The sequence below is a fragment of the Camellia sinensis genome, chromosome 15, assembly GCF_055761805.1.
Source record: "Camellia sinensis isolate YWXY chromosome 15, ASM5576180v1, whole genome shotgun sequence".
NCBI lineage: Eukaryota > Viridiplantae > Streptophyta > Magnoliopsida > Ericales > Theaceae > Camellia > Camellia sinensis.
The window spans coordinates 27,363,592-27,388,350 of record NC_138975.1 but is presented as its reverse complement, the minus strand read 5'-3'; the positions used below and the strand labels follow the sequence as shown (position 1 = coordinate 27,388,350).

The 24,759-nt window shown below is 41.0% G+C and overlaps 1 protein-coding gene across 2 annotated transcripts; it reads right to left on the bottom strand.

The window, feature by feature from the left end:
* Window positions 1–341: 341 nt before the first annotated feature.
* Window positions 342–24,759, bottom strand: LOC114307031 (protein MAIN-LIKE 2). 2 transcript variants are annotated; one of them, XM_082909309.1, is made up of 4 exons: window positions 1,971–5,163; window positions 1,205–1,853; window positions 820–981; window positions 342–723 (listed from the first exon to the last, which is right to left on the bottom strand). In XM_082909309.1, exons 1-2 carry the CDS (start codon window positions 2,295–2,297, stop codon window positions 1,548–1,550), a joined length of 633 nt encoding a protein of 210 aa, XP_082765435.1. In that variant the 5' UTR covers window positions 2,298–5,163; the 3' UTR covers window positions 342–723; window positions 820–981; window positions 1,205–1,547. The 2 variants fall into 2 exon arrangements, 1 of the variants encoding a protein (XP_082765435.1); XR_014356816.1 differs by lacking the exons at window positions 1,205–1,853; window positions 1,971–5,163 and adding an exon at window positions 24,550–24,759 and having other exon boundaries at window positions 371–723.

Here is a 24,759-nt window from a genome sequence, read left to right as displayed (position 1 = left end):
CATGCTCTCTTTCTTTTTTTTTATTTTTCCACTCTCCCCCTTCATGATTCTCCACCACCACCCTCATATAATATTTATCTTCTTCTTTTTTTTATTATCATCAATTCTATCCGCCAGTGTGCTCTTCCACCAGAGAGAGATAGATCAACCATTTGAATTTGTTTTTTTTCTTTTTGTATATCACACCATGCCAATAAAAATATCAATCCCACTTGTGCCATACTCATCATTCTGACCATCTTTTCTTCTTCTTTTTTTTATTTCTTTTATCATTTTTTTTTTATCAAATATCAAAAATGTTTATACCAATTTTGATAAAAACATCAAAAACTATGTACAACACACAAAATTATATAAAAGTATAAAATACCATAAATTCATAAAATATTTTCACTTGGCCAAAATAGGTAAGGTTTGGGATTAAAGATTCAATTTGATTTTTTTTGCTAAGAAATTCATAAAATAGCATATTTCAATTTTCATCAGCGGGTGTCCAAAAGAAAGTGCCCAAGTCCTAGGGCCGGTCAAAATGGGGTGTCTACACGGTGCCATCGGAAAAATCGGGTTTGGTAAGCCCACAGTCTGACGGACGAACAGCTCACTCAGGAACTAGGCCTGATATACTAGGCCCTCAAGTAGAATGTGGAAGCGAGAAGTGGCCCAAACCCCGGCGTACTGGTCCTGTATCCCAGCCGACATCATGGCCCAAGGTTGCCACATGATCTATAAAAAGAAAATGAACAAATTGTTAGTTGTTGTCAGTTGCAAAAATGTGAATCAGAACAGTTGTAAAGCAAAAATGATTGTGTTTTGGGTTACCTCGTGGGCAGCCACTGTGTCAAAATAGTGCCGAAAGAATGTGAATGATTCACGGCTCCTGCGCTGGCACCTGTCATCATACCGCCTCGAGTAGGGGACTGCTAGGGAGAGCTCCTCCATGGGCTCTGGGGCGAGTGTTGGAAAATAAGCATAAACCCACAGCTGCAAAGAAGGTGCAGTAATATGTGAGCACAATGCATGAACAAATATAGAAAGTGCAAAACAAAAAGCATACAACATGAACAGATGCAGAAAGTGCAAAACAGAAAACACATTGTATGAATAGATACAGAAACTGTAAAGCAGAAAGCACAGGTGAACAGATGTAAAGCAGGAAATGTGGAGCAGAAAATATAAAGTGCAAAGAGGAAACTGGAATGCATACCACCCAAGCTCGCTAGTAGTCTCCGATCAACTCTCCCCTCGGGCAGGAGGTAGAGCTCATGTAGCTGTACAAAGTGGCGACGTCAGCTCCGCCCCAATCATTAGAAGCAAACCCGGGAAAGGGTCACCAGGGCGCTCAACAGACATAAGCCCACGGTGTTCCACCTATTCGAAAACAAGGTGGTACCGAGGACAAACATCAAAAAGCCTCTGGCGTACTACTCTATCTCCTCTAATGTCTCTAGCTCACTCCCTCTGAAATGCTCAGCAAACTAGCTATATCTGACCATAGCTGTCCGGTACAAAGGTGGGCATGCTCCTAGCAACTCAATCCAGGCGGGCTCCTACTCTCCCATGTCTGTGTCGAAAGGGATCAGATCACCCCCTACTCCTAAGCCAGTGAGCATGGAAAAGTCGTAGAGAGTCATCGGCATCTCCCTGGTAGTGGAGAAGTAGAAAGAGTTGGTGGTGTCCCACCACCGCTCCACAAGTGCTCCTAGAAGAGGACGACTCGCGATGACCCGTGTCAGGCCGAAACAGAAGAAGCTGAAGCCAGTCTCATCCATAATGTCGCAAACTCCAGGAAGGAGCTCATCGTACAAATCTCGCGCAGTCGTAGCTCCGTACCCTCTAAAGGCATGAGACTCTCCCTGTGGTAAAGAACAGATGAATCAGATAAGGCAGTGATGAAAGTACAGTCAGATAAAAGGCAATGCAAGAAATGTAGTTTAAAGATAGGCAAGAATGCATGAAAACAGAGTTCATACCTCAATGGCGATGGATGAAAGGTGAGAAGCCGGCTCCCTCAACAAGAGGTCCTCTGGTACACCGTAAGCGAAGTCGTTAAAGTGCCTGATTTCTTCGGATGGCAAGATATGTGTGTGGAGATGATACCTTATTGAATCAAAAGGCCGTACCCTCAACGGTAACGGCTCAGGCTCGAGCTCAGGCTCAAACTCCGCCTCGAGGTCGGCCTCAATACCTTGAGCTGCCTTGCTAGCCACGGCAGCGATCGGCTCCTCCGCCTCAGCAACAGGTGGAAAAACGAGAAGAACCTCAAGAGGAGCCCCGTCATCTGGTGAATCATCCGCCATCTGGAAAATGGGTAAAAAGTAGGTGAAAAATGAAAAAAAAATAGAGGAAAAAGTGTAAACTTGGAAAAAAGTCAACGCTAGGAGAGAGAAAATGGAAGAAAAAGTCAAATCCCGGAAAAGTTCACGAAACCTGAGAGAAACTCGAGGGGAACAAGCCTAGAAGGGTGAAAATGAGGAAAAAAGTGTCGAAACAAAAATCTAATTGGTTCAAAGTGAAGAGAATCAAGAGGGTTTAGCGAATAAAGTTTGTGTGGAGAGTTGGAAAACACGTTAAAAGCTCGGATCTGAAGAGAAGAAGTGTCTAGAGAGAGAGAAAGGGCAGAATTTTGAACCTAGAGAAGTGAGGAAATGAGGAGTCATGATGTGCACTTAAAGTCTCGAGGGTGAAAAGACCAAAAAATCCCCAAACTGCGGCAGGTGGCTAGCAAGCGACATTGGTGGCCGGTAACACTCTTTGATGGCCGACAGATGGCCAGCACCCTCCCCTTGTGGCTGGCAGGTGGCTGGTGGCCTTCCTATGAGTCCTAATGTTGTTTTTTGTCTTTGTTTCCCAAAAAGTGCAAGGAAGGTTCATTGTTGGGTTCAGATTGTTTCAAAAGAAACTCAAAATTGTGTTTTGGCACACGATGTTCATCATTTGTCAACATGAACGAGGTGTATCCTTTTGAACATATTGCAATCCCTCCAAGAGGTAACTCGGAGGTGCCACCGAGTTTACTCTATTTAGACTTTTGTTCTTTTCCATTGCATAGAATGTGCATCACATATTGCATGCATATCTCGCATCATTTATATTTCGCGTAGAGTATGTTTTTGCTTTTTGCATAGAATGTGATGCGCTCTCACTATTTTGATTTATGATCTCATTCATTTGTACATATATCGCACACGTTCACGTTTGTGCATCTATCCCACACATTCACTTTGTGCATCTATCGCATTTGTTTACCTTTGTGCATCTATCGCACACCCCTCTTTTGTGTTTCATCTCGGGACGTGCAAAGCACGAGCCCGAGCAATTTTTCTTGTATCTCAAGGCATGTGACGCACGGCCTTGGGCGTGTTTTATCTCAAGACTCGTGAAACGCAAGCCTGAGCGGTTTTCTCTTATCTGAGGACGTGTGAAGCGCGAGCCCGAGCGATTTTTCTTGTATCTTAGCTCACATAACGCGTGCCCTAGGCGTGTTTGATCTCGAAACTTGCGAAGCGCAAGCCCGAGGGATTTTTCTTATATCTCAAGACACGTGACGCGCAGCCCTGGGCGTGTTGTATCTCGGGACACGTGAAGCGCGAGCCTGATCGATTTTCTTTCATCTCGGGACACACGAAGCATGAGCCCGAGCGGGTTCTCTTATCTCTCTGGACGCGCGAAGCGTGAGCCCAAGTGATCTTTCTGTTTCTTGGGATGTGTGAAACACGATCCCGAGGGATTTTCGTTCTTCAGTTTCTCGAGACGTGTGAAACACGATCCCGAGTGATTTTTGTTTCTCAATTTTTCAGGATGCGTGAAACACAACCCTGAGCGGTTTTTTCTTTCCTCGTCTCTTGTTTTGCCATGGTCACAGTGGAACCTGTGTTAGTTTCAAGCTTGAAGCTGCTCATTCATGTTTTGTTATCTTGTTATTGCTTATCGCATCTTGTTATCGCTTATTGCATCTTCTCGCATGATCATAAGTTTTCAAAACAGCCAGCTTCACGCAGCGTGTAAGTCTAGCTTTCAAAGTTGCATTGTGCATATCATTTGTATCTTGCCCTAGAACTACACTGGTTTAATTCTTTGCAAAGGGATACGTAGGCAGCCTGCAGGCGCAACCATTTATTTTTGTCTTGATTTTTTTTCCAAGTCTTACGACCTTGTCAAAATGGGTCCTCTCCCGGCTTTGACATTTACTCACTGTCACGACCCAAACCCGGCCCTATGGGTTTAGCACCGTAACCGGCCAGTAATCCGAGATTACCGAAGGCCTGCAGAACAGTAACATAGTAAAACAGAGTACAGGGCCTAGCGGAAGTCAATACAGTAAATAAATAATGTCCATTGAGCTGTGACAGTCTGTATGCCAAAAAGATTTTTCATGCATTCACATATACAAGCAGTACAGTCTATACAAAATTTACAGTTACACAGTACAGGGACCTAATCCCTTGGTAACAGTACAGTTAGCAGCTGACAGTCTATACAGTAGTCCAACAGTGTGGGGACAGACGGGGGAAAAACAAAACACCCCAAAGCCATAGCATGGCAACTCGGAACCTCGCAGTGAGGCACAAAGGCTGGTTTGACAAAACTGGAGTCTAACCCGCGCTCCTAGCTCCGATCTGGTGGCTAAGCACCTACATATATATATAAACAGTGAGCTAAAGCCCAGTGAATAACATAATGCGTAAAGAGGTTAAGAATGAAATGTCCTTACAGTAATGAAAACAGTTCATTAAACAATACTTCAGTCTTTCAGTCAGAACAGTTATTCAGTCATATGCGGTACATCCATTAGCATAGCAGTAAACAGTAGGTCTTAAAGACCAAACAGTAATGATGGCCATCAGTCAGTAAACAGTAGTGGTTCCGCGAGGGAACCGACAGAGATCTCTGTAACAGTAGCAGTAACAGTATACAACAGTTGCTAAGGATGCCACAATACATTTCGGAATATAGGACATACATTCAACAATTAACAATAAGTACTTCAGAAAGCAGTTTCGTTAAACAGTCAGAAAACATTCTCAGTTGAACATATCTTTACACAATTGTTACTCACAGTGTTCAGGCTACGGTGTGCTAGAGCGTGTCTCCCCAGTCGCCAACCCTACACAGTTCACAGGTTGAACACACACTAAGCTACACAGTTGGGAAATATCATAATTTAATCCCTAATGCCTTGGTGTGTTCTACATCTATCTCCTCAACAATATGCCTTAAACTAGGCCTAAGAACGCCTAGAATGGGATGAGGATGCAAAGATGTGATCAGAAAACAGTTTTGAAATTTTCAGAAAAACAGATTCCCGCTCGAGCTCAGGTTTACCCGCTCGAGCGGACATGCAACAAAGGTACACGCTCGAGCGTAAACTTTCCCGCTCAAGCGTACTGTAAAAGTACTGGATGGATGAAATCTCCGCTCGACGCCCGCTCGAGCTTGAGACACATGACTCCGCTCGAGCTCCCAATCCTCCGCTCGAGCGGACTGTAAAACAGTGCAGAGATACTGGATGCTCGGATTCCACGCTCGAGCGGAACTTCCCCCGCTCGAGCGGAAATGCAAAATCTGAGAATTCCAGATTGCACCTCCAAGCCAAAACCCAAGTTCAAAAGCATCAAAACCGATCCTCTTGGGCTGAATTTCCAGAAAACACTTGTAAACATATAGAATAACACGGTTCAAAGCTCAATTTTGAGAAATCAAAGCCCAAGGGTGTTTAATTCAAACTCAATTTCATGAACAATATGAACATGCAAACATGCATGAATTCAAATCATTTTGAAGCTCCAATTTGATGTTCTAAGGAGCCACTTGATCCCAAAACAAGTTGAAAACATGGACCATTACAAAATTATGAACATGCATGCACCATTTTACCATGAATTCAACTCGAAAACTCATTAATTCAAACATGCATGCATGAAGTGAGCTTCAATTCACCATTAATGAACCAATTCATGACTTAGCTCTACAACTAGACATGAACCATGCAAGAACAACTCAAAGACACAATTAGGAAGATTAATGGTCTACCTTAGGTGTAGAATTAGGAGTGAGAGAGCTCAAATATGCAAATACACTTCAATTTCCTTCAAGTCTCTCAAGCCAATTCACAAACACGAACTCAATTTTCTCTTAAAGCTCTCACCTCTCTCTCTACTCGGTGGAACTCAAGGAAAAGGCTGATCAAATGTTGCTCCTAAGTGAAATCAAGTCTCAAGAAGGTCCAAGTAGTGGGCCACTAGAGTGGCATTTGTGTAATTACGGCAACCATTGCAATTTAACTCATTTTAATCTAATTTAATCATACCTAATCAGTTTTTTTGATAATTACACCATAAAATCACATAAATCATGATGATCATGAAACATCAATCAATTCCCGGTTTGGCCGCCGATAAGGCCTTCAATTAGCAGTTTAAACATGGAACGTGAACAGATCAAATAAACAATCAAACAGATAGAATACAGATTAACACTCATACTCGGTCAATTCAGTTCCAGTTTTCAGTCAGTCAGTTCAGTACTTTAATCAGCTCAGTTTAACGGTAATCAGTGTTTATCGGTAATCTATCAGTCATTAATCGGTAAACAGTATAGGGTTGTTACACTCACATCATTTCATGACTTTGAGTTCTGTCAAAGAGGGGCAACTCTAGACACCCCATTTTTTACGGTTGTAGACGCCCCCCGAACACCCCGGGAGGGTGAGTCCCGTTCTGTTCATTTTGGGGTCACTACAGCTCGGACTCTCAAATCGTCACGGTTCTTAATCTGAACCAAAGAGTCCAAATCCGGCAAATCGTTTTGAGAAACAGATTTTTTGAAAAGAAGTACCAAACATGGACTGCTTTGCCAGATACAGAGTCGCCACCTAAATATTTTTTATGGGGGAATTTAGGAAACCCTGACTCGATGCCGAAGGCCACATGTCCGTCATCACCGGAGTTGTCTCGGCTCGGGAGCTAGGGTACGATTGGGGAAGGTCAGCTATGAGCACCCCCTCTCGCCCGATCCGAAGATCGGCCTCTACTAACCGAGATATCTGTTTTTGAAAACGTTATGTGTTCTTATTCCAGTTATTAGCCTAGAATTACTATATTATGCGCACAACAAAAAAGTATAGATTAGATTGCCTAATTTGGAAAGAAACATTGCATATCCGTTTGTTTTGGAAAAATACTTTGGAATTTGCTACTTGCAAGTAGGCTAAAATACGGATTTCAACGAGCTATTCCAACTCAAGCAATCCAACCTTCACCCACAGGCATTCAAACAGTTTATAACACATAAGCATCTAGCCACATGGTAAGCATGCCGTCATGATAGCATTCACACGCATGCGATATGCTAAAGCATAAATACTTACAATGTACTCCAAGCCAAAACAATAAACTGGTTAGCAAACATGCGTGATCCTAGTTCATGTCAAGTTGACTAATGCGACACGTGCAAGATGCAATTAGAGTAGGCTCGGCTAACCTAAACATGGCATGTGAAATGCAACCAATTAATGCACGTATTCAATTTGGAATTGAAATACAAATGCAGTTAGCGTGATGTACCGAGCCTGGTGCATGCGGGACAAATGTATGGATGCACGCATGCATAACATAAGGTATGCTAATTTAAACATGCCCTAATCTACCATCATAAGCAGGTAAATAAAAGGGAAGAAAGAAGTGGGGGTTGGAAGACATTCACACACTCACCCACACTTATTACAGATTCGTCCTCGCTCGGAGGGACCAGAAGAATAATACAGATAATTAACCTACAAGCTAATTAATTATTACAAATTGCCTAATTAGCTAACAAACTAACTAAGCTAGGAAAAACAGTAAACCGCCTCGGGAAGAGAGTTCAATGCAAAGCGTGCTCGAGTCTTGCTCGAAAGTGCACCGCCATGCATAGGCTGCCTCTGTTTTCCTTTCTTTACTCCTCTGGAGGCTGCCAAAACCTCAGGATTGCTTCTCTGGATACTGGGGAATGCCATCGGCTGGGTAGAATGCCCACCGGCAGTGGAATGTAATCACCGGCCATTGGTGAAGCTATCGGCAGAGGGAGGATTACCGGTCGGCACTTAGCACTGCCGGTCGGCAGAAAGCTCCTGCAGAATCTGCAATTGACAGCAACAGAGGGCAAGGCAGAGCATGGCAATACAATTTAAGGCATATATGCACCAATCATGTCCCTTATCATATTAGTGACTCAAAGGGACATGCTCCTTGGTTCTTGGACCATCAATCGCGCATTTCCATGCATGATGGCCCAAAAGACCAAGTGTGCACGTTTTGATGTCAAATGCAATGCAAACCAACAAACCGATGTCCAGTTCCTATCACTAGATCAAGGAGCAAGACATGCATGCTAAATGCAATGCAACCTAGGCATACAAGCTAAGGATGCAACATGGAAATGCAAGATGCACATGCAAGCATGCAAACAAACATGCAAGGTAAGCATGCAAGCAAACAAATAATGGACTTAAACATGATTTGGGCAACTCTAATAATGCCCAAAACAGTGGCCAAAGTGACCAAAATAAAGGACTAAACACATACACACATGCACATGTTAAAGGGGCCAACACTTAGGCACAAATGGGACAACTCTCAAGCACATTTGAAAGAGGGTAATCATGGACATATGGCATGCAAGGTAAGCATTGAAAATCATGTTAAGATGGTGCCAAACCATGCAAACAAAATAGACTAAGCATGCAATAAATGGCCCAAGTACTTGAAGCAAGTCAAAGGGGCTTGAACCATGATCAAGTCAACCAAGCCTCTCAAGGCCAAGAGGGCTTAAAACAGGTCCAACGCAGACCTAGACCACGCAAAGGGGACTCTTAGGTGGCATCTAAGTGGCTCAAATTCAAAGGCATGTACAATGGCCAAAACATGGAACATGCTACACAAGCTTTCAAAGCATTAAAGAGGTGTCCAAGGCAAGCATACAAGCATGTCAAAAGGACTAAAATTACACGACAAATGGTCCCAACCCACTAAATTAAGGCAAGGATGCATGCTACACATTCACACACTTAAGGCCAACAAGCCAAAAATGCAAGGGGGCTATACAATGCATGCCATGACTAACCCAAACAACTATGGACAGACCTCTAGCATGGTAAAATAAGCATAGAAGCTTCACAAAACTAGACCTAAAACAAGCTTGAACAAAGGTTTACAACCTAAGGCATGTTAAGGCCTAAACATGGCATTACAAGGTAGGTATGCTAAGCATGCATGGTGTACCAAAACCAACAATAAATAGACGCATATTATGATATAATAGGCACAAAAAACAGCCAAGGCATGGTCAACATGAAGCTTAGCTAGATGCTCCCTCAAGAGGCCAAAAATGGTCCATTTTAAGGACAACAAGGAGAGGGGGTGGCCCTCTCCTTATTGGGACCTCAAGGCACCATCCTCACCTCTGAAATCCCTCAAGATTTCAATGGTGAGGAGGCCCAAATACCAAGGTCTCGGAGCTTACACAAAATAGCACAAAATGAGGCCTCTCAAGGCCTAAGAGGAGTCAAACACCTCCAAACCACAAAACACTCTAAACAAACTATTTAGAGGGCCTAAAAACAGAACTTTTTTATGTTATACACCAAGCTCAAAAACAATTTTAAGATAGGCAAAAAAACAATGCAAAAATGGGGAATAAAAGGACTAGTTTCTTACCCTTGAAGACCCCTTCAACAATGGTGGACCAGCAGCCTCTTTTAGGTTGAAACCAGCTCCAAAACCTCAAAAACAACCTCTTAGAACCTCAGTAGCTAAGGGAAGGTGAAACACTATGTGTTTGTGTGCAATAGTAAGACACAAACACACTTTAACACACACAAGGGTAAAAAGAGAGAGGTATAGAGATAGAATGTGTATCAATCCTAACCCTAGAACTCAAAACCCTAATATGGCTATCTAAAATCTCCAAAGTGTCTAACCCTAAGCAAGGGAGAGAAGGGCTCCTCTTATAGAGCTTCTTGTCTTGTAAAGCTTACAAGACAAGCTTCTAAAGAGGGAGATCCCTCCGTACACGTGTATGGAGGGGAGCCAAATGCAAGACAGCTGTGATAAAATATCTGCAAAAGCAGATGAACAGTAGTCGGCTGCCCAAAAATGCCATTTTGGCAAAAGGAAGTGCCGACCGGCAACAAAGAATGCCGACCGGCAATATAGATTGCCGATGGCAGCAAAACACCAGCCGGTGGCCTCTGGCCATGGCCGGTGATGTGTGGGGATGCCTCACAAGGCATTCCCTGCCTTTCCAAGGGAAAACACAAGTGTTTGGTGCAAAACCAGACACTAAACAGTCGAGTTCGGAGATCCTGAGGCAAGGCGCGTAGCCGAGACCTCCGGAAACTCCAAACGAACACAAACAAGGGTAATCACCAGGTGTTCCAATGGTGACGTCCAAGTCTTGAGGACAGTCAAAAATAGGGTGTCTACAACAGTCCTTACGACTTGGACACCATTACATGCACACCCAATGATGAGTTTATATGCTCGTCAAGTGCTCGAAGTCCTCAGCGGGATGCCACAACTTTGAGCCTTTCAAACCCTACACCCTTGTTGCTTCATTCTTGGACCAGACCTTAGTTCTTCAAGCTTGCAACCCTTGGTGGCATGCCAGCCACCTTTTTGGGCTGTCGGCCATCACTCTTGGTTGTCGGCCACTTATGTGGCCTACCGGCCAACCACCAGTTTCTTTTGCAGATATTTTGTGACAGCTGTGCTAGCTGTTTACACAGATGCATGCATCTACCCCCACGTGTAGGGTTGGATATTCTTGAGGGGAATTCATGTTTTCTATATATAGGAGACCTCCCGCTCATGTTTGAAGGTTGGAAAAATTTTAGAGCAAAATTTTTCCTCTCTCTCTACAATTCTTTCTTTCTAGCAAATTCATGCACTTTAGCCTATACACTCTTAACCTTTGCCTATACACCCTTATTCAAACCTTCTCATCTTTGAGCTGAGGTGTCTTTGAGGCTTTCTTGAGCTCTTGAGGGTGTTGTTTGCTTGGTTTTGTTGCTTGGAATTGATTTCCCTTTCAAAAGGTATAAGGCTTTGCCTAGTTGCTTGCTTTAACGCCTCTTTTTCTTGCAATTTTCCAACTATTTTTGGGCTGAAACTTGGGTTTTAAGGCCATTAAAGGTTCAGGGGTGCTTCACCCTTCTTTGTACCTTACTTTGAAGGCCTTTTCCCTTGTGTTTCCCATCCTTTTACTATCTTTTTCTTAGATTTTAAAATTTGATTTTTAGAGCTTTTTCAGTAGCCAAAATCATGTGTTGAAGTCCAAATTTGGAGGGGTTAGCCTCCCCTCCTTATGTCTTGCTTACTAGCTTAGTTTGTGCTATGTTTTAGCTTATTAATCTAGCCTTTCTTAGCTCAATTTTAGCACGTTTTAGGACTATATTAGACCGATTGTAGCCCTATTTTTGGTTCATAGTTGCATTTGACATTTGTTTTGCATGCTTATAGTGGAATAGTCCTCATGAGTTTGGTGTTCTAGGCCTTAGACACCATATTTTTTGAGTTGATTGCATTTATTTATGGTTTTCCATACTTGTAATCACACTTAATCATCTCTGCAACCTCCCTCCTTTCTTGGCTTTTATTTTGCTTTGAAAGTGGTTCAAACAATTTGTTTGCTTAAAGCATGAGATTGAGGTTTCATGCTTAATGGTTTAATCCCTTAGGAGGTTCATTACCAATGGTATGATGTCTCTTTCATGCCTAAGACAACTCTTGGTTTGAGCCCTCTTTCCATTAGAGGACTTAAACTCACCATTTGGACTCAATTCATCAAAGAATGGTTGGTAATCTAAAATGATGTAATAAAATTGAGGCTAAAAAGGTGCAAGATAATAAAAAGTGTTGTGTTCGATTGGATGTTGATTGAATACATGGAACTTGGGCCATTTCATACTTACTAGTGACGAAATGATTCAAGTTTCCAAGGTCACTACTTCTCTTGATCTTCCATGATAGGGAGGTGGCTTTAAGAGTCTCATTTCATTGCATTTATTGAATTTGCACACTTTGGTTCATGAGCCATCATGCAATGAAATTGCTTAAGTTGATAGTTTGTGGACCAAGTTTGCTACTCCTTTGATTTGTTCATGAAAAAGAGAGGTGAGTTGCGCAAACAAACCTTTGAAAATACCATGTGCATGTTATGTTTATTCTCTGTTGCAGCAAGGTGAACTGGGCAACAGTGGCCAGCAAGCCACTTTGTATGGCCGGCAGGCCACCTTTGATGGCCGGCTATCACTGGTGGCCGGCAGGCCTCATCACTGGCCGGTCGGCCGGCCAGCCACTAATGCAAAATTCAGTAGTGTGTTTTTTAGGCAACATAGAGTTATTCTGGAAGTGGGCAACAGTGTTAGTGTTCTATTGTGCAACAGAGTCTCTCCGGAAGCAAAACAGTGGTTTTTTCGAGTGGAAACCGAGCACGTGCATGAGCATTCCTCGCATTCCAAGCTTGTTTAAGTTTAAATATTTAGATTAAATATTTGTTGTAATTAATTAGTTGTAGCTAGTTAATTTTGTAAAGTGTTATAATTTTATTAGCTAGAATAGTGAGCTAATTGATTCGGTTTGTAATAATTAGTTAAGTAGTTTAGCTAATTTCATTTGGTTTTGTAATAATTAGCTTAGCTTAGTTAGTTAGCTTAGTTAGTTAGCTAGTTAATTCATTCGGACTCTCCTTCGTGTGAGCGCAATGTAATAATATGCATGTCTTCTAACCCCACGTCTTTCTCCCTTTTATTTACTAGCTTATGATGGTTAGTTCAGGGACATCACGTTTTGTTTAGCATACTCCATGTTTGCATCAACTTGCCTTGCATGCATTGGGCTCGATTCATCATTCTAACTTACATTGTCGTTTAAATACTTCTTTGAATACGTGCTTAGACCGCATGTTATCAAATTGTCTCATATGCCATATTAGTAGCCGAGCCTATTAATTACATATCGCATGCGTTGCATTAATCATATCGCATAAGTTAGGATCATGCATCTTTCTAACTTTATTATCTTTTTGGCTTGGAGTACTAGGTGAGCCTTTACTCGTTTTAGCATATAGCATGTATGTGAATGTTGCCATATCTAGCATGCTTGCCATAAGGCTAAATGTTTAATTAATAAACTGTTTGAATGCCTGTGGATGAAGGCGTATTGCTTGAATTGGAATAATTTGAATAATGATCATATACGATCACTTTTCAAGTGGTACATATTTCGAAACAATTTTCAAAACAAACATGACTCGAAATGTTCTAATTCTTGCAAGTTAGTCTATACTTGTGTGTGTGCGCATCACATAGTAATGCTAGCCTAATAAACCGGAACAAGAGCATATAATGTAAATAAGATTTATATCATGATTAGTAGAGGCCGATCTTTGATCGGGCGAGCAGGGGTGCTCAATTCATTCATGACCTTCCCCTCTCGTACCTAAGTTTCCGAGCTGAGACAATCTTGGTGATAACGAACATGTGGCCTTTGGGCACGAGTCATGGGTTTCCTAGATTTTCCAAAAATATATAGGTGGCAACTCTGTATCTGGAAAAGCAGTCCATTTTTGATAATTTGATTCAAAATCGATTTTCCAAAAAGTTTGTCGGATTTAGACTCTTTGGTGTTTATCAATTTCACATTGCGCTTGTGAAATTAGACTCATAATCGCGGGAGTTCGAACTGTAGGGCTTATTTCGCCTTTCGAAAGGGGGCATGGAAAAAGCCGAGCTACAACAAGCCCAATGAGTTTATTAGTCTCCCCATCCCCTTCCTTCACAAAAGCTACTATGAAACTGTTAGCCCAAAGAAAGTTTTAACCATAAAGTTTTATTTTAAAAAATAAATAAATAAAAACTAGAATTGGATGAAAAGAGTTACCTGTGGCTCATTTTTTTGGACTGAACCATAAGATCTAAAGCACCATCATAAAATATTTCCATTGCTTCCCACTTGTTGAATTTAAGAGTAACAATAACACATTTTTCAGTTTCATCTGCAACAAAAAATTTCAAAGATATATATGTATTTTTCTCTTGCTACCCTGGCCATAGTCCTCCACATTTCTATCTACATTTGGAGAGGGTGGCATTACAAAGCAGTGTTTGGGTTCAGGGGTTCCATGGACCTCATTATATACTTCCCAAACCATCTCAACTTTAGACTTGTTTAAAGGCTCTGTTTGGTAGAATTTTTGAAATTTAATTCTACCCTTTAGTTTGAGTGTGTTGTTTAGTTACAACTTTAGAAAATTAATTCCACACCCACTTTTCAAAACACCGACTTTTCAATATTATATGTTACATCACTCAATTCAAACTCTTTTTAAAACTCATAATAGAACAAATTTTTCACACTCAAATTATAATTTCAAAACTCATAAACTTAAAATATAACTCTATTCTCAAATTATAATCCTAAAACTCAACCAAAAACATTATATATAAAAACATTAAAACATTATGTATCAAATTATAATTCTAAAAATCTATTCACAAACTCTATTCTCTAATTAATCTTTTTCCTCTATTTTCAAACATAACATTTATAACGATCCTGGTTTCCCTTTTTCCTTATTTGTCGGATCCGGACTCGGTTCCGTGGAGTTGGTTGTTGTATATATCTTGTTTACATCCTTTACTCCTTGTATTCGAGTCTTGGGTTGGGTTGGGCAGGTTTGAAACAGGTTAGTTGAACTTAGAAACCAAGAGTAGTTGCCCAGATTTTGGCCTTCACGCTCGAGCGGGGATTTTGACGCTCGAGCGGGACCTTCGTTGTTGTTTGTCCGCTCGAGCGGGAGTTTCGGCGCTCGAGCGTATTTCTCCATCTTCCAGTATCTCCTCTGCAGTGTTGTACGCTCGAGCGAGGGTTTTGACGCTCGAGCGGGTTTGTTGTGTGTGACGCTCGAGCGGGAGGCTTGACGCTCGAGCGGAGACCTGGTTCAGTAAAAAGTTCTGGAAGTGTGTATCTGCCGCTCGAGCGGGAGTTTGTGAGTGACGCTCGAGCGAGGGTTTCCACGCTCGAGCGGGGAGACTGGTATAAGGTTCCGAGATTCAGCTTTTTGGCTTACTTTTTCACACCCGTTTCTCTCTCTTACTTTTCCAAAAAAAGCCATTTGAGAGCTCCTCTCTTTAAAACCATAACTTTTCTCTAAGTATTGATCTAGCTAGGGTGTTTTCCTCACCTTTGGTCTTTACAAAAGTTGGGTTGATCGTCGAGGGCTTTCCTTTGATCCGAAAATTTCGAGTTTTGGAGCATGTTGAGTTCCGTCATCTTCTTCCCTTGAGCTCCGAATTTGAGGTAGGGATTCCTACTCACTATTATGGTCTTCGATATAGATTATTGGTAGTTTTGATAAAGTGTTGAAGTTGGTTGGTTTTGGGACTTAGGGTTTCAAAATGGTATAAACGAGGGTTTGTTATTTTGATTCTTAAACATGTATTTTGGGTCTCAAAATGATGATTTGAGTGTTGGTTGTTGATATTTGAACCTATGGTTAACATTGAGACTTGGGGGAGAAAGCCCTAATTTGTGTATTAATTTATTGATATACTTAAATTTGGAATGGCTATGGATTTGTGAAATTGAAGTGAATATAATGAAATTGGCTCATTATTAGATGGATTAGTGGAGTTGGATTTAATTATTGCTCACTATTGAAAATGTTGATAATTGTATCTGTTAGAGCTTTTATTATCTGTTTAGAAATAATTGCTTGGGCTACCGGTGGAGGGTGGTTTCGATTGTTGTAGACAATGCATGAGGATTAGGCAAACTAAAACTAATCGAATGGACGTGTCATAGAGTATGACTGTTGAATGAATACATTAACTTTATATATTGATTGATTATGTATACTACCAATGTGTATATATATATATGTTGTTTTGTGTGGACGGTTTATTGGAAGAAAGGGGCTGGACCTCTAAACTAAACGGTTTATTGGAAGAAAGGGGTTGGACCTCTAAACCAAACAGTTTATTGGAAGAAAGGGGCTGGACCTCTGAACTGAACGGTTTATTGGAAGAAAGGGGCTGGACCTCTAAACCGGAAATGGATACAGCTCATATGCTTGTCTATTGAAGTGTTGATACAGCTCATATGCTTGTCTATTGAAGTGTTGATACAGCTCATATGCTTATCTATTGAAGTGTTGATACAGCTCATATGCTTATCTGTTGAATTGTTGATATAGCTCATATGCTTATCTGTTGATTTGTTGGTATAGTCTTATGCATATCTAATGGGAAATGGAAAATGTTTAACATGAGTTGCTGTCTCATCTAGGTTGTTGGCTAGGTTCTGAGCCGTAGTTGAATTGTGAATTGGATAAGGAATGGAAAATGAAATGAAACATGAATGTAGTGGTCATGTAACGAACATAGTGTATGAATTGGTTGATGTGAGTTAAATATTTATCAATTGCTAAAGTCTTAGTTGTTGCTCATATTGTGTTTAGCATATCTCTACTGGGCGTTGGCTCACCCTTTATAGGACATCATTTTCAGGTACAGGTAGCATGCCACCTCCAATGACATAGCTTGGATGGAGATGAGAGTTTAAGACTCTTTTTGATTCTTTTGTTTGTATTAAACATGTATACCAACCCTTGGGCTTTTCCTGTATAGAGTTAGTATTCTTCTTTTTGTGTCCAAGTGTTGACTTGGAAAGTTGTAAGCCCCTAGGGCATTTGCTTTGTTGTTAACATGTAATACTGTTGTAAGAACTACTCTGATGAATGGTAATGTGTTGATCTCTCTTATATCATTGCATATCTAGAATGTTGGGTTTTGTGTGTTTTTTTTTTTTTTTTGAGGGCGTGACAACTTGGTATCAGAGCCTACCGGGTTCGAATACTTTGGGTACGTGGGAAGTGATTAGTATCATAATGGGTTCGTCTCGCTTGATAGAGACTTAGGAGTAGTGTCATATGCTATGTGTTTAATTGATAACATGCTTATGTGACTATGTGGGTATGGAACGTAGTTTCTAGGATGTTAATTGGATCCTTGGGTTTCTGGGAGTCTTGTTGGAAAGGCACTTGATCGATGTTGTTTCTAACCGGAACTCTAGTAACGCCTTGGGACTATCATCATCTGGAAATGAAATTCGTAAGTGCTTATGTGTTTATGTGCTTACGTGGAATGAATTACAGCTGTCTATCGTGTTAGAACGCTAGTGAAATAGTTTCGGCACCTTTGTTGTCGTGCTAATACCTTTGTTGCTTTTACTAGGATGCCTAGACGAGGGAGTTTTGATTTCCCTCCTTCCACACGGGAAAAGTTGCGGAAACAGTTTGTGGAGTTACGCCAAGGTACTATACCTTTGGTGCAGTTTGAAGCATGGTTCGCGAATCTGTCAAGGTTTGCCCCGGAATTGGTGGAGACAGAGGAATTATGTTGTTCAGAGTTTGACAGTAGGCTGTGTGATAGCATCCGGGAAAGGATCGCGGGGTCTTGGCATAGGAGTTACAGTGTGCTTGTTAGGGCTGCGACTCATGTTGAGCCAGTGGTGCTAGCTATGGGACAAAATGGAGAAGAGCCTATGATGATGGGTGTCGGCCGGGTTAGGGAGGAAGCCATTGCGGAGACTCCTGCTGTTTATAGGTACTCTAGGCCTGGTAAGAGGTGGAGGCGAAAGTATGCTCAGTCCTAGGTTAAGTCTTTCTCTTCGTCAGGAAATTCAGACTCTTTTGTTGGGAGGTCCAGAAAGGTACAGGCATCAAACCAACCTCAAAATAGGGAGTTTGTTAGTTGTTTCAAATGTGGTCAGTTGGGCCACAAGTATTCGGTTTGCCCACAGAGGAAGAGGGTAGGGAAGCAGCTGTTGGGGCCTCCATCAGCACAAGCTTTGAGCCAGCCTCGTGCTAGGGAGCTGCTTACTTGTTGGGTGTGTAATCAGCTGGGTCATTTCAGCCGTTTCTGTACTCAGCCAGGGGCTACTTTGGGGGTTTCACAACCTAGTCGGTCCAGCCTTATTTGACTGGACAGGGGCAATACCGTTTTGGGGAACAAACAGGCCAGATTTCGAGGGCCTCAGGAGAGTCGAGCTCCCAAGCCCTGGTTGGGGAAGTCCGCAGTTGTTCCAGGTGTGGCCGGCTGGGGCACATCAGTAGTTCTTGTCTGTGGTTCGTAAGCTCGTAGGTTATCATGGGTTGGAGATGACCAACTTTTGCGGTCCAGCGAGAGACGGTAGTGGTGGTAATATCGATAGGGTGGCTTTGTTTTGGCTAATCCGTTTTGTAATCGGTGAATTATCGTTTTGTAATCATTGGATTCTGTTGTGTAACCAATGTATTTTGGAAATGTTGGAACATCAAGGTTGTTTGTTTCTATATATATATATATATATATATGTTTATATAGCTATGTGTGCCAGTACTTATCTATATTCCTGAGATGGGCAGATTAGAGCATGTAGTGACTGTAAAAGTTTTATTGACGTAATAGGTTGTTGTAAGACCACAAAATTCTTGGTAATAATGCATTCATATGCGTGTGATGTAGTTTGGGGAAAAATGAAGGCTGATGAGTCGTGTTTTCAAATTTGAAGGGATTATTGAGAGATGCGTATCCCAATCAGGATTACTGGGAGGCGTGAACAGTATACTTGCCGGGTGTTCAAAATTTCATTAGTGTTATCTAATCGATCTTATGTACGTGAAAATGATGTTGATCTACTGTCACGGGAACTCCTCGAGGGGATGGGAAATGTGCGATTAATACTAGGTGTAGCATGTATTTAACATGGTATCTTACGAGGACAGAGTGCATAATCTTGTTAGGATTAGACTTGTACCTTCGTGGTACGTAATGTTGCCAAATTGGCGTATGTATTGGTAGGTTGTTTCGATTAAGGGAGTGTTGATCCCTATAGGAAGGTATGGTTATTGGCATCGGGGAGTGATGTGTTGTAAGCAGCTGGTGCTATATCTTGGGTCATAGTGTATAAGTGTTTCTTAAGTTTTCGAGTTCCTTTAGTAGGATCAAATGTGATAGGTTTGTACCATAACACTGGTTAGGTCGGAAATGCTATCGTAAGGGTTGATCGAGTGTAAAGCCCGTGGTTAGCGTGTGACCCATGAATGGAGTCACAATGGTATGGTGTCTGCGGATAGAGATGTGGGTTAATAGCGAGGAGGGTGAGGACCTTTACTCTGCTGGATAGTTAGGATGGCGGGTCTTTGAAAGCCTTGTCGGCGTCATGTTTTGGTGTCGGGGTTTGGTGCAAGACAGTTGTTCAGTTGTAGTAATGACGGATAGTTGGGCACGTAGACCTAGTGTCTTGGTTGTACTCTCGGGATGAGTGATAAATAGGATGTGGAATAAAGAGTGGACCATATGGGTCATTGTCAGACAAAGATGTTATGTTTGATTGTGTTCAGTATGAACGGTTACTTAGTAGTGTAAATGTCGTGGTGTGGCAGACCCTTTCAATTAATTCTGTGCGAGGGAAAGGGTAAGCAAACTCGGTTACTACAAGTTCAATCAAGGTGATGGGTGAAATCCCTAGATGAGGAAGTTTTGCATAATACGATGCGTGTTAGTGTATGGTTCATATGTGTTAGTAGATGATGTATAGAAGGGGATTAATCTTAGGGAATCCCAGGTGAATGCCTTGGTGAGGCTTTAATATGGTTACTGATGGGAGTGTTGTTTGAAGTTTGAAATTTGGTTTGAGGTTTGGTAAAGCTAGGTCACTTTGGCATAAGTGCCCATCGTTCAGTTTGGATAATGGTAATACGAGTAAGGGGCTGAAAGTGTGTGGAGTAAGTGTGGCACACTGTTAGAGTCGTTTCGACTTATTCAGTCTTGTCTGTGTGGTGTAAGGCGTGGGGTGTATAAAGTTATCCTTTACGTTGCTGCGTTGTTGGGAACTTCAAACGTTTGGGAATTGCGCCATTACTATGGGTATGGCGAGTTTTGTGGGTGTTTACGTTGTGATTCGCTTGAGGGAAATTGAGTACTCTTTGTGGACTAAAATGAGCTTGAATCGAAATGTGGGTTTGCGATCCTTACTTTCGGAAATCATTTGAGGAAAATCTCTGAGTTCAGCTGTGGCCAGTTGTAAGTGACCAGTTGTGTGTCTGGGGCAAGACCTAAAAAAAAAAAAAAAAATTCGGGTATTAATGTGCTGTAATGTGGTTCCTTACCCTTGCTTCGTCTTGCGTTCCTGTTTTGTGGAAGTCGACCAGAAACTTCGTGTACGAACGTTTCTCATGTTTCCTGTGTTGGGGTGGTGAGTACTAAATACTGATATAAGTACTGTCGGTAGTCGTGACGCAGTGGAAGTCTCAGAACACTGTAGCGGTTGCGTGTGGCTTACTATTATCATTGTTATCGGGTCTTGGGGGACGGGACCCTCCCATTAATAAAGGTGTTGTCGGAACATAACGGGGTTGGGAAGACCACTTGGGTGAGTAAATTTCAGACCCGAGAGAGATATCTAGATCTATTTGTGCATGCTTGAGCATGTGTTGTATATTGTTGAACTTTAAGAGCATTAAATGTATCTTAAGTTGAAAAACATTGCGTTTGTTTTGGTTCACGGAAGTATTTTGAAACTCGCGTTGAAATGAAAGTTTAATGTAACATTGCATATGTTGAACGTATTGTAGAACTGGAAGTATGTCATGAACATTAACTATGATATGAAATTGTGAACCATGTATGTTGGGAATTGTTAAATTTGAAGGAAAACATGTTGTAGCAGTTATTGTAAATGGCCTCTTGAACAGAGATAAAGTGACCAGTAATGGGTCAGGTTGTTGAACATTGAATTGTAAAATTGTTGAGAAATTTCAATGGGAAGTCTTTGGCAAACAAAATAGTAGGTGGTCACGTGTTTTGAGTAACACCGTGCTTATGAAAAATGTTTACAAAACTTTTAATTTCGCATGGAAAGGGCAAGATTTATTTCGGAATACTAACATTGAAAATTTAAACATCTTTGAGAAATGTCTCATGAACCAGAAAATGATTTTTTCTTTTACCTATGCAAAACGATTTACTTTGGCCGTGTTGTTGAGAATTATGCATGATGAGCAGTGACTTAGCTTGGGGTGCTAGTCGGTTGTTGGTGAATTGTTTCGGGGAAGGTTGGGTTTTGTTGAGGCCTTCGTGCCTATAAGGTTGTCGTTTAGGACGTGTTCCCTTGGTTAGTCTCTTTCTTGGTAAGAATAAATCGAAGGTTTGTTATGAGAGCAGTTTTTTTCCTTGGGGCTCGGGTCTTGAGTGCTCTGTGATCCATTGGCCTTGTGTTATGGCGTTTCCTTAATTTCGGGGACGAAATTCTTTAAGGGGGAGAGGTTATAGCGATCCTGGTTTCCCTTTTTCCTTATTTGTCGGATCCAGACTCGGTTCCGTGGAGTTGGTTGTTGTATATATCTTGTTTACATCCTTTACTCCTTGTATTCAAGTCTTGGTTGGGTTGGCCAGGTTTGAAACAGGTTAGTTGAACTTAGAAACCAAGAGTAGTTGCCCAGATTTTGGGCTTCACGCTCGAGCGGGGATTTTGACGCTCGAGCGGGACCTTCGTTGTTGTTTGTCCGCTCGAGCGGGAGTTTCGGCGCTCGAGCGTATTTCTCCATCTTCCAGTATCTCCTCTGCAGTGCTGTACGCTCGAGCGGGGGTTTTGACGCTCGAGCGGGTTTGTTGTGTGTGACGCTCGAGCGGGAGGCTTGACGCTCGAGCGGAGACCTGGTTCAGTAAAAAGTTCTAGAAGTGTGTATCCGCCGCTCGAGCGGGATTGTTGACGCTCGAGCGGGAGTTTGTGAGTGACGCTCGAGCAAGGGTTTCCACGCTCGAGCAGGGAGACTGGTATAAGGTTCCGAGATTCAGCTTTTTGGCTTACTTTTTCACACCCGTTTCTCTCTCTCACTTTTCCAAAAAAAGCCATTTGAGAGCTCATCTCTCTAAAACCATAACTTCTCTCTAAGTATTAATATAGCTAGGGTGTTTTCCTTACCTTTGGTCTTTACAAAAGTTGGGTTGATCGTCGAGGGCTTTCCTTTGATCCGAAAATTTCGAGTTTTGAAGCACATTGAGTTCCGTCATCTTCTTCCCTTGAGCTCCGAATTTGAGGTAGGGATTCTTACTCACTATTATGGTCTTCGACATAGATTATTGGTAGTTTTGATAAAGTGTTGAAGTTGGTTGGTTTTGGGACTTAGGGTTTCAAAATGGTATAAACGAGGGTTTGTTATTTTGATTCTTAAACATGTATTTTGGGTCTCAAAATGATGATTTGAGTGTTGGTTGTTGATATTTGAACCTATGGTTAACATTGAGACTTGGGGGAGAAAGCCCTAATTTGTGTATTAATTTATTGATATACTTAAATTTGGAATGGCTATGGATTTGTGAAATTGAAGTGAATATAATGAAATTGGCTCATTATTAGATGGATTAGTGGAGTTGGATTTAATTATTGCTCACTATTGAAAATGTTGATAATTGTATCTGTTAGAGCTTTTATTATCTGTTTAGAAATAATTGCTTGGGCTACCGGTGGAGGGTGGTTTCGATTGTTGTAGACAATGCATGAGGATTAGGCAAACTAAAACTAATCGAATGGACGTGTCATAGAGTATGACTGTTGAATGAATACATTAACTTTATGTATTGATTGATTATGTATACTACCAATGTGTATATATATATATGTTGTTTTGTGTGGATGGTTTATTGGAAGAAAGGGGCTGGACCTCTAAACTAAACGGTTTATTGGAAGAAAGGGGTTGGACCTCTAAACCAAACAGTTTATTGGAAAAAAGGGGCTGGACCTCTGAACTGAACGGTTTATTGGAAGAAAGGGGCTGGACCTCTAAACCGGAAATGGATACAGCTCATATGCTTGTCTATTGAAGTGTTGATACAGCTCATATGCTTATTGAAGTGTTGATACAGCTCATATGCTTATCTATTGAAGTGTTGATACAGCTCATATGCTTATCTATTAAAGTGTTGATACAACTGATATGCTTATCTATTGAATTGTTGATATAGCTCATATGCTTATCTGTTGATTTGTTGGTATAGTCTTATGCATATCTAATGGGAAATGGAAAATGTTTAACATGAGTTGCTGTCTCATCTAGGTTGTTGGCTAGGTTCTGAGCCGTAGTTGAATTGTGAATTGGATAAGGAATGGAAAATGAAATGAAACATGAATGTAGTGGTCATGTAACGAAAGTAGTGTATGAATTGGTTGATGTGAGTTAAATATTTATCAATTGTTAAAGTCTTAGTTGTTGCTCATATTGTGTTTAGCATATCTCTACTGGGCGTTGGCTCACCCTTTATGAGACACCATTTTCAGGTACAGGTAGCATGCCACCTCCAATGACATAGCTTGGATGGAGATGAGAGTTTAAGACTCTTTTTGATTCTTTTGTTTGTATTAAACATGTATACCAACCCTTGGGCTTTTCCTGTATAGAGTTAGTACTCTTCTTTTTGTGTCCAAGTGTTGACTTGGAAAGCTGTAAGCCCCTAGGGCATTTGCTTTGTTGTTAACATGTAATACTGTTGTAAGACTACTCTGATGAATGGTAATGTGTTGATCTCTCTTATATCATTGCATATCTAGAATGTTGGGTTTTGTGTGTTTTTTTTTTTTTTTTTTGAGGGCGTGACAACATTATATATAAAACAACAAAAACAAAACTTATAAATGAGTTAATAAGAAGAAGAAAAATTAGGAAACGTATAAGATTAAAAGTATACAAAGGAGATACTTTCTGGGCATTATTCATCTTCGCCTCCTTTAACTAGTCTCAATTCAAGACTGAAATCCTTGATTGTTTTATGATAGGTGAATAGTCAAATAAGAGTGTGAAAATGTATTTGTCTTTATCTAATCACTAAGTCATGGCTAGTGTAATAATTTTTGAACAGTTCGACTAAATAAAATAAAAACTTTATTTAATGGGTTTTGACTAAAAAATCATGTGTTTCTGTATCGTTCTACTCTGGATTTATTTCATGCATATGCATCAAGAGGAATAATTTTTCAGCAGTAGGTTAGCAATTGAAACTTGCTAAAATTAGAAGTTTTGATGAGATTGATGATTTAGAGATACTACCAAAGCTTTACCTTCTGATGTTAACAGTTAGGACTCTTGGCCAAGAGAAAAACACTTCTTTATTTTTGGATAAATTAGATATCCTGATTAGTCAAGACAAGCCTCTATATATAGAAAAATAAAAAAGATTTTCTACTAATTTTCGAGATATAATTGATGCATACCATGAAATGAAAGCCCTCTTTGGCCACTAACAGATTTTTCTAATTTAAGAGTTTTTCATTTTTGTTAATACTTGAAGCTCGGCTCTTAAAACCAACATTCTTAATTTTCAAAAATCTTACAAAGCAGTTAACTACCATATGCTATAAGTCATGCATGTTAACATTTAAGAAGACACAACACAATTTGATAATAATCTCATGAATCCAAAGTCTGCTACAAAAATAAAAAACTAAATTACCACATTCACAAAAAGCCAAGACATACCAAGACCGGAGGGGCAACGAGGGAGGATCGGCACAGCTTTGAGAAGTAAATGTTTCTCAGACCTAGGGATGGCAAAATATTCCAATCCATCAGGTTCCCGCCTCCCTCCAACCCTAATGCGATGGGATTGGGGGCGGTTGAACAGGATAAGGTCAGATTTGGAGAACACTTTGAGCAACCCGATTGGGTTCAAGTTGGGGCAGGGGTAGT